The sequence below is a fragment of the Aegilops tauschii genome, chromosome 5, assembly GCF_002575655.3.
Source record: "Aegilops tauschii subsp. strangulata cultivar AL8/78 chromosome 5, Aet v6.0, whole genome shotgun sequence".
NCBI classification, from domain to species: domain Eukaryota; kingdom Viridiplantae; phylum Streptophyta; class Magnoliopsida; order Poales; family Poaceae; genus Aegilops; species Aegilops tauschii.
Window position 1 is genome coordinate 438,784,237 of NC_053039.3, and position 10,524 is coordinate 438,794,760.

Here is a 10,524-nt window from a genome sequence, read left to right on the forward strand (position 1 = left end):
CCCGCCTGGACTGACGGCCGACAGCTCGTCAGCGAAGAAGCGCGGGAGCTGAAGCCAGTTGCCGGCCGGGTTCTCCGACCACACGATGAACTCCGGCAGCACCTCCGCCGAGTGGAAGCGTGGCCGGGGAGGCCGTGCAACCACGGCGCGTCTTCCCTCATCAACAGGGCTGCCACGACCAGGGCGACTCCCACCGCGCGAAGCGGCACCGCCGCGGCCGCGGGGGGCCATGACGGGGGTTGCGGTGTGCTTGCGAGGACGGCCGCGTCCATGCTTGGGCGCTGGAGAGCCGGGTCCCTCGCGAGGGGCCTTCCCCTTCTCCGCAACGGAGAACCTTTTCGACGGCGCCATTGGTGTCGCTACTGGCAATGGAGCAAAGGGAGAGAAGTGAGTGGAATGGGAAGAGATGGGCGACGGGGGCTCTGCCCCCCTCCTCATTTATAGCAAGGGAAAGCCAACCGGCGACCCCCACGATCACAGGTAATGATGATATTTCTTTGCATGCAGCAGGGACTCGTAAAATCAGGAAGTTGCCGAGGCAGCGTGGGGAGGTGGAGACGCCCACGTCCAATCCACCGCCACGCGTCGACCAGGGCCGCAGGCTATTGGGGCCCGCGGTGCTCCGCACTTGCCCTTCGGCTTCGCCTCGAAGCCAAGCCCGAGCGCGCCTTGGGCCCGGGGGCTACTGTCGGCATTCTGGGAACGGGGATCCCCAGACTTGCCTGCTTGCGGCCCACGGCGTGGCTCCACCAGCGGGCCCGTACGACCCATCTTCACCAGCAAGCACTCAAGACCCTCGCGAGGGGCCAAGCCCCGCGAGGCGGATGGCACAAGACCTCCTCGGGAGCGGCCTCACCAGGCTCGCTCGTGAGGGGCGGAGAGATCAAGGCAAGGCAAACCTCGCGAGGTTCTCATGACGTGAGCCATGACGACCAAGGCCAGGCGGGCGCCAGCGCGCACAGTGTCCTTGCTTCCTCTTTGGTGCTAAGGAGGCAAGCGCAGGCAAGGAGTTCCGAGGCATCAGACAAAGGTTTCCATATCGGTGCAACGAGACCAAGACCAGCAGGACGGCAAGACGGAGGTCACCGTGGAGCCCAAGACGGCGTCACCACCAGAGCCTTTGGCAGGCAAAGACTACTTTTGTCAGGATAAGCTGTACTAGCTGTCCCCTTTCAAATTGGCCGTTGTTGGCTCCTTTCCCGCTCAATATTTGGGAAGAGGACTAGGGCCTCTATAAATAGGGTTAGCCACCACAGTAGAGGGCATCAGATCGTCACCTACCAGAACTCACTCGAGCGATCCTCACACCCACCAAGCACAAGAACACCTCACCTCAGGAGGCTGTTCTTCCCCTTGTACTGTTCATCCTCAGCCCAAGAGGCAATCCACCACCACCACACTGGAGTAGGGTATTACACCACAACGGTGGCCCGAACCAGTATAAATCTTGTGTCTCGTGTGTTGAGAGTTCGTCGTGCTTAGCCTAGAGATCGTGAAGCGTGTGAGGGCGTGATCGGTGAGGGGGAGATCTTCGCGCGCACCCCAGTGTTCGAACCTTAAGGGTTTTGCCGGGACCCGAAATCCGACAACCACCTTCATCCGGTCCATGGCGGCGATAACAAATTGTCCGTTAAGTGCCACCATGATGAAGTAGTTCGGACATGACATGGCCCACTTCTTGGACGACAACATAGTTGAGAGGCGGTCTAGGAGGGACTAGATTGCTTGTTACTCCCTTTGTAAAGAAATATAAGATCGTTTAGATCACTATGGGTAGTATATTTGAAGTCTAAGGGCCCTTTATGCATCATATAAGAAGACCATATATGTGAACTGTCTTTCTTTCAAGGTCCTCGTTGTAATATACTAGTATGGGGTTTACTCCGTCTGCTTGTGGGCCCTTCGCGGTGGAAAAAAAAAGAAAAGAAAGAAAAGCCACGATTGATAACGAGCACAACCTGCTTCTACCGTTCCACGACGACGTCTCCCAATCTCCTCCTCTCCCACCATCCCCCGCCGCCGGCCGAGCCCTCCAGCGGCCAGCGCCGCCGCCGCCGCCGGCCGACCCTTCCGCCCCCCTCCCGCGGAAGCGCGACGCCTGGGAGTCTCCCCTCCCCTCTGCTGGATTGGCTCGGAGCGGACGGGAGATCCATCCAGGCTGTGCTGGTAAGGAAGCCCTAGCGCAGCTCGTCTGGGGTTTCTGTTCCTCGTGTTTTCCTCTGCTGCCAGCAAATCGAATTCGACCCGTTCTCGCTCCATGCAGCTAGCCACGGATTTGCTCGCTGCCGGGCCTCTTGACGGTTCGACTCGGCTCTTCGAGATCTCAGCTTGTTCTCCAGAAATTTTGGGGGTTCAGGAACCCCCGCGCCATGGAGTCAGGTGACGAATCTGTTTTATTTTTGATTAGTTTATGTGAGATTCCCCTGATGAAAGTAGAATGTTCAGAGAGATTAGTTTGTGATAATGATTGGATTGAACCGAGCCTTTTATTTTCATCTTTTTGAAAAGTAAAACTGAATACTGATAAAGCTCATTTTGAAATAAATCAGCTGAGATTCTACCTTGCTATTCTCTGGGATACGGTGCCTAATTTTGGTAGTCACTGGTCATGCTTGTGAGTTAAGCTAGTGTCACCTGCTGGAATTAGTCCTGGTGCGGTGGTTCCCACCTTGTGTTGGGTTAGCTCTGCGGCGGAGCAAGCGAATCAGTATAGCTTTTCGTTATTTGTTCTAAGAATTCTTCTGTTCCCGCGCTTCTATGGGTAGCAGAAAATCTGCAGCGTTAAATACTCCCTGCTTTTATCATTTAGAGTATGCCTAATTTGTCAAAACTATTGTAAAACCACATTTGTTTAAGAAGGGGAATTATATCACGCACGCAGGTGCTTCTCACTGAAGCACCGCAGTTCGGCACCTCTGCTTCTCTTCTGCAACAGGTTAACCTTATGTTCCCACACTTTTATGGGCAGCGAGAATCTGCAGCATTAATTGAATTCAATTACAGTGGTGGGCTGAGCTTACTTATATCTACATCTGCAGTTTTAATTGCTTCTTTTGGTCATAGCTTAACTTTTGCATGATGTATATGCTACAAAGCATGGACACGGCAGAAGTTGCCGAATCCCCGTGCTGATACGGCCGGACACGGGGACACGCGGGGATGCGCGTATCCCGCCGTATTTCCTGAATTACGAATTAAAAAACAGAAAGAAAAGGGAGGACACGGCTGGGACACGTGGGGGACTCGATTAATCTGCCGGTCGGAGCAGCACCCTCGTCCGACTTCAGGAAGCGCTGGATCTGGAGCACCCTCCCGTCGCCGTGCTTCTGCTGCTGCGCCCCGCCGCTGCCGTTGTTGCTGCTGCATCCCCCGCCGCTGCCGTTGCTGCTGCTGCATCCCCCACTGCAGCGCTGGCCGCCGCCGCCGCCGTTGTTGCTGCTGCATCCCCCGCCGCTGCCGTTGCTGCTGCTGCATCCCCCACTGCAGCGCTGGCCGCCGCCGCTGCCGCTGCTGCAGCAGCAAGAGGAGCACGCTGGGAGGAGGGCGGTGGCGAGAGGTGCTGCGGGGAGTTGAGAGATCCATCGCTGGGAGGAGGGGCGATGGCAAGAGAGTGGCGGCTTGGTCAAAGCGTTAGGGCAGAGAGAGATAGGGCTTGAGTTTTGACGGCGCAGATTGATCTATAGCATCCAGTGGTTCTTAAAATGGCACTAGCTGGGCCGGCCCAACTACTAACGGATCATCTTCTTTGTGGCTCTTGACAATTGGGGAGGAAATGGCACTAGCTGTTCAGAGAGTTACTGCTGAATCCGAAATATCCTCTCTGGGCTTATGTTCAGAGAGTTACTGCTGAATGGGGTGATCTTTTTCTCGTTATTTTTCCGTCTTTAACTCTATATTACATGGCATTATTTATTTATTCTTATATATACTTGCCGTGTCCCCGATGGGCTGATTTTGGAAAATGCCGTATCCCATGTCCCTGTATGCGTGTCGCCGTGTCCATGTCGCCGTACCCATGCTTACTAGTGTATATGACTAACACCTCACAACAGCGTTCTATTGCGGAGCCCACCTGTATCTGCTTTAGGCTCAGGTTGCGGTTGCTGAACTGTGTTGTACTGTGCTTATTTTATAATCTCCTGTAGCAATTTAAGCCATAAATAAAGGTATTAAAGAGGGTTGAACAAACACTAAAATAGGTAAAAGCTGGTTAACAGGTTATCATAACCCACTGCAATGCCAAATGCAGCCTTAGTCTACCACTGTTTTCATTGAATGTTCTCGATATAGTATTTTTATATTGCTTTCTTCTCCTACAGCATATGTTATTGTTGCTGGGTTCTGACATTATCCCTGTGCAGGTGATACCAAATTTGATGCATCACAGTATGCTTTCTTTGGTAACAATGTCTTGGAGGAGGTTGAGCTAGGTGGATTGGATGATGATGATGCTGGTGATGCTGGTTTTGTTGGGCCTGGTGACGAAGAATATACTCCTATTTATGGAAGGGATATGTTGGAGGTAAGATATATGATAGATTTGGAATCTCTTCTGTTTTGACATGACCACCATTATCCGCCTTCTGGTCCTTTCAAAAAAAAAAAAATCCACAGTGAATAGGTGTTATGTTTGTGGGATGATGTGCCAAATAGGTAACATGTGCATTGGTATAGCATTGTGAGGCTTCCTTTTATATCTGAAGGATCGCAAACTCCCTGTAGACTTCAGAGCACGAGGAGAGTTTCTCTTAGAAATTATCTTAATTTTGATCAATCTGTTCTAGCCCTTGTTTTCAAGTTTGGTTCATGCCATCAGGAACCTGGTAGAGGATGCAAAGTATGCAACTAATTTTATTATAGGTATACACATGCGACCAAATAGGCAAATAGGAATATACATTGTTATGTAAACTAGGAAAGCTTGCATTGTCTCTTGTGATTGCTAACTGTTTCCGTGTATGTTGGTCGAAAGCCTGGTAAAGAATGTAGTCAATTGTACTTTAGGGTTACTAATGCTATCATGTATTCAGAAAAAGTCCTGCTTAAACTGAGGAAGTTAATGTATCTATTTTGGACCATTAGTTAACTCTGTAAAGTGCATACAGCCATGGTTGGAAATCCTCCTTACATATCCTGGAAAAATTAGAAAGCTTATGTTGAATGCACTATGCGGGAGGTAGTCCTAACTATACACAAGCGTATTCCTAACTATACACAAGCAAGTTTTAGTTTTTATGACTTCAGGTAGGAACCGTTACAAGTTCTGTGTACTGTGTGCTTCATTCCCTTCAGTTTCTGTTTTGTTTTCACTCACAGTTGGATCCCAAACATGTATTTAGGAATGATTTCAGAACGCTGTCCCACTGGATTTCTGATCACCTTAAAAGATTGCAAAAGTAGTTCTTTTTTCTGTTGTATAGGAAGGTCAACCGCTCATTGGTCAAGCTTTGCTTTTGCAGGACGAAGGTGTAGGTTCATTTACTGGTGTTGATGATCTTGCAGGGGCATTCTCAAAGGTTTGATTTCTATGGTACATAGTTCATTTAGGATTATCGAATGTATATTTTAAGATTATACTAATATAGTCACATGAGCTCTCTTTTGTTTTACCAAAATTAACGTTTACCTAATTTGCATGGTTGCCCTATTTCATTTGTCCCTGTTTGACTGGTGAGGCTGATTTATTTATTTACAATTTCAGCTGACCAGAACTGTTAACGAACCAAAGCAATCAGGAATAGTTAGTCGTGGGGGATCGTTACCTGGACAAAGTGAGTAATGCTGGTTTACTCATTTATTTGTGAGGAAATATGCTTTTGTGTTTTAACTTTGTTTCTGTCTTTGAAGGACAATTATGCATGCTGTTAGATAGCATGTTTGCACATGCTTAAGAGATATTCTCTAAATTCTTTCAACTTACTACCACAGCTACAGTTATCATGATGCACTTAACTTGGCTTTGTTATGTCTTATGTCTGACCAATGTAATTACTATAATATGGCTGCTACTGCTAGTCTGTCATTGTTTGAATGCAAATCTTGAGTTAACTACCGAAAATAAATAATCTTCGTTTTCTTGTTACTTTGTTGAGTGCTATACACATTAACATAAGTTTTATTTATTTAATCATTTCATTATAATTCTGCACTTTATAGCTTCTACTGCTGACTGGGCACAAGAGGCTGAATCATCATACTGGCCTACACAGCCTGCATTGGGTGCTGAACAACGGCTGGACAACAAAAACTGGTGGTCTCAACCACCTCATCCAGCCCAGTTTGCTGATTCCAGACTTCAGAGGACATCCTCATCCCCGCAACAAGATGCTCAGTACAATCCTATTGAACCTATTCTCGGACCAAGGCCATCTCCTCTGCAGAGAATGTCATCATATCCTCACCAAGAGCCGCAATACAATAATATTGAACTGATTCGTGGGAATGGTAGCAGATTTACACCAGCTTTGATGCAGCATCCAAATGGATTTATACCACCTCAAATGCCGCCACCCCATCAACAAAACGGAATGCTCCCAATTCAACACTCTCCACCCCAGTTCTCACAACTACATGCCCAGATGCTTGGTGCCCAACATTCTCCGCCACAAAATCTGCAGATGTTTGGTCCTCGGCATCCTTCACCACAAATGATGGGTAGATTTGATCCAAATTTTGTTATGCCTGACTTGAGTGATCCCAGAGCCAGATCGATGTTACACCATGGAAGGCATGGTCCGCGCTATCCTCCCCAAGGTTTTGAGCCTGGCAATATGAGAATGGATAATAGGTGGCAGCGGTTCAGATCCAAGTACATGTCCACTGAAGAAATTGAGAACATCGCAAGGATGCAGAAAGCTGCCACTCAGATCACCGATCCATATATTGATGATTACTATCATCAAGCTTGTTTAGCCAGAAAATCAGCAGGAGCACAACTAAAGCACTACTTCTGTCCAACCTTGATCAGAGATACATCTTCTCGTGCACGCAGTAAGGATGAGCCACATGCGTATCTTCAGGTTGATGCTCTTGGGAGGCTTCCATTTTCTTCCATCCGCAGGCCCCGTCCGCTCCTTGATGTTGAAGAAGCCTCTGAACCAAGTGATAGCACTACTGAAAAATCTGCTTCAAAATCTCTTGACCAAGAGCCGATGCTGGCTGCTAGAATCACAATTGAAGATGGCCTTTGCCTACTACTGGATGTGGATGATATAGATCGTTTGCTTCACTTTAGTAAACAGCCAGATGGTGGTTTGCAACTTAGAAACAGAAGACAGGCTCTTCTCGAGCAGCTTGCAGAATCACTGCAATTAGTTGATCCACTTACATCTAATAAGGATGCACCTCTGTCGCAAAATGATGATCTAGTGTTTCTCCGCATAGTATCTCTACCGAAGGGCCGGAAACTACTTTCTCGTTATATTGATCTTGTTACTTCAGGTAGTGAGCTTGCAAGGATTGTTTGCATGGCAGTTTTCCGGAATCTAAGATTTATATTTGGCAATTTGCCCTCTGATAGCAGCATAGCTGGGACCACAACTAAACTTGTAAGTGCCGTATCCACCTGTGTTGTTCGGATGGACTTGAGTGGACTCAGTGCTTGTCTTGCAGCTGTTGCGTGTTCGTCACAGCAACCACCTCTTCGACCTCTGGGATATGCTGCTGGTGACGGCGCTTCTGTCATCATAAAGTCTCTACTGGACAGAGCTACAGAGCTTCTTACTGATCAACATGTGGCCTCTGCGTACAGCATGCAGAACCGAACTCTATGGCAGGCATCATTCGATGCCTTCTTCGGGCTGCTTATGGGGTATTGCATGAGTAAATTTGATACTGTGGTTCATACAGTGCAAATGCAACCAGCTGCTGCAGCTGTGATAAGCAGGGAAACACCAGTGGAGCTGTTGCGTGCCAGCCTTCCTCACACAAATGAGTATCAGCGCAAGCAGTTGCTCAGTTTCGCTCAGCGCACTGTGCCTGTCAACAGCTCTAGTTCTCATGGGTCTGGTAATGTGCCGATGGCATCAGAATATGTCCAGAGCTGAAATAGAAGAACAGAGCTGCTTTTCATAATCTATATACTTGATATGGTATAGTTCTTTGATAATGTTTTATCATAGCTGCTTCACGTTAATGTTTATTCTAACCTCCTTTTTTATAACTCTGAATCCTGGTAACCCTATGTTCTATCCAATGTGATCCTTTCTTTTACTTGCACTCTGAAAGTGGCATGAGTGTTTTCATCAGATTGCTATCACTTCCATTTTTGCTAAGTTGACGAGACCTGGTTGTTCATACTTAAAGTTGTACTAAAGTTGTACTAAAGTTGAGACACTTAGTTTGGGACGGAGGGAGTACTTTGTTTAAAATTATACATTTGCAGCTTTTCTCAACAATACCAATAAAGAAAGAACAGTTCTCCATATCCCATGTTTTGTCACCAAGTAGTGTGTGTGCCAGGCGGCCAATTATTCACCTATTTATTATCTCCATAGGTCTGCAACTTATACCAGCATACACGTTGAGCAAGAACATAATCTTCAGTAGCTGAATTTTTGGTGATATTTACCTGCAGTTGTAACATCCAAATTCTCTGTTAGGATGGTATTCAGTTGCAGGATGGTCCAAATGGAATTGCTTGATCTTTCTTCTATCATCATTTTGCTTTCTCTTGGATCCTTGCCATCTATATTGATCTTTTATTTATTTGAAAGTCACTGTTATGTTGTAACTTGTATCTTCAGTTTATCCTTCCAGTTTTATTTTTGTTAGCTGATCACATATAGATGTAAAACTTTTAGGTTCTTGCGAGTGGTGGGAAGAACATAGATATTGTGGTGACAAAGAATGATGGTCTCGGTCAAATATACAAAGGATGATCTTCGGCCACTTTAGGAAGCTCAAATTGATGAATTATGTTGCTGAGACTGAGGTAGAGAAGGCTGCTAGAATGGATGGTGCCCGAGGGGAACATGATGGCTGAATGTCCTAAGCCTTCGTTCTGTCAGCCAAAACTTCTAGGGCGCTTTCTGTTGCATTTCTGTTGCATTCCATTGCACGACCTAAACTTGTTTTAGCGCTTTAGTTTTGTTATTCGTATATGAATTTTGTTGTTTTGTTGATGACCTGTAAGCTGTTTTTCTGTTCTTGAATTGGCACAAATTGTTACTGCAAGCCTTGTGTATCAGCCTGACATTTTAGCAGGCTGACAGAAAAACATTTCTGCAGTTTGGGTTAATTAGTACTCCAATGCTTGGTCAGGCATAGCTGATAATGCTGTTGCCTTTTCTGGTATGTTACTTTGGCTAATGTTAATTTCGTCTACTGTACATGTGAAAACCCGAATAAGAACACCAGCAAGAAGCACATGTGCAAATCCATTTTTAACTAGTTAATCAGATTTTGGAAGCAGCCAACCTGCTACTGCCAATACGCTTGGTTGGACCGGTGAAAAGAACGCCAACCTGACGTGCTAAGGCCAACTCCACCGCGCGACCCCAAACGGACGTCTGCTTGTCTGCCTCTATGTCCGGACCTGTCCTGAGATGCGGTGGTCATGCGTCCAGCGCACGGCCGCATCCTTTGGCCCCATCTTGCCCGCCTCCATTTTTAAAAAGCAACAACGTTCGAAATACCAAGCCCTAGTTCAGGCCAGCGGCCTTAGTTCACGCCGGCAACACAGCTAGCGGCCGGCAACACAACCGGCTTTCAAAATGAATAGTTTTGTTCGCTGGCAACATAGCCAGCGGCCGGCAACACATCCAGCCTCCAAAATGAATGTGTTTCTCGCCGGCACACAACCAGCGGCCCAGCGGGCGGCACCCCATGCCAGCCTCCAAAAAAGAATAGCCACGGCCGATCGGACGACCTAGTTTAGGCCGCCGGCGTCGAACATCACACAGCCAGCGACCCAGCGGGCGGCACGCCATGCCAGCCTCCAAAAAAGAACGGCCACGGCCGATCGGACGACCTAGTTCAGGCCGTCAGCGTCGAACATCTCCTTCTGCCTGGCCTCGAACCAGCTCCTAGTCTTCTTGCTCATCTTGGTCAAGTCCACGCTCATGATCGCAAGGGCCACCTCCTTTGCTTTGGTTGCGGCATTGGTGGCCTCGATGTCGAGCTGCCTCTGCCTGGCCGTGACATTGGCTGCCTCGATGTCGAGCTGCCTTTGCCGGGACGCCTCCTCCATGTTGATCTTCCTCTTCTTGGCCGCCTCCTCCATCTCAAGCTTCTTCCTTTGAAGCTCTAGGTATTGCTTCATTTGCTCGTCCTTGCTTTGCCGCTTCTTCTCGTCCCTCACATCCTTTTGAGACATCATGCCATGCAAAGTCTCATGCAAGGCCATGGTGAGGCATCACGTATGTCGTCCATCTTGGAGTTGGTCTTGCCCCTCAGTCTCTTCAACGCCTCACCATCTCCACCTCTGGCGAACTTGGGCGTCTTCTTGCCTCTCTTCCTTTGAAGTTCACGGCATTGATCCTTGAACTTAGGGCAATTGTTGATGATCGTCCAACAATGCGTAAG

General features: G+C 47.9%; 1 protein-coding gene across 1 annotated transcript; it reads left to right on the top strand.

The window, feature by feature from the left end:
- Positions 1–1,903: 1,903 nt before the first annotated feature.
- LOC109753126 (protein PAT1 homolog) lies at positions 1,904–9,238 on the top strand. Its single transcript, XM_020312048.4, has 7 exons — positions 1,904–2,166; positions 2,264–2,379; positions 4,362–4,522; positions 5,460–5,516; positions 5,702–5,771; positions 6,157–8,090; positions 8,802–9,238. Exons 2-6 carry the CDS (start codon positions 2,370–2,372, stop codon positions 8,043–8,045), a joined length of 2,187 nt encoding a protein of 728 aa, XP_020167637.1. The 5' UTR covers positions 1,904–2,166; positions 2,264–2,369; the 3' UTR covers positions 8,046–8,090; positions 8,802–9,238.
- Positions 9,239–10,524: the final 1,286 nt, after the last annotated feature.

What these genes read in the sequence shown, in the direction of transcription:
- LOC109753126 (XM_020312048.4), top strand. An exon ending in TTGCAGGGGCATTCTCAAAG is followed by an intron (nt 5,517 to 5,701) that starts GTTTGATTTCTA and finishes TTACAATTTCAG; the next exon opens with CTGACCAGAACTGTTAACGA. An exon ending in GGGATCGTTACCTGGACAAA is followed by an intron (nt 5,772 to 6,156) that starts GTGAGTAATGCT and finishes TGCACTTTATAG; the next exon opens with CTTCTACTGCTGACTGGGCA.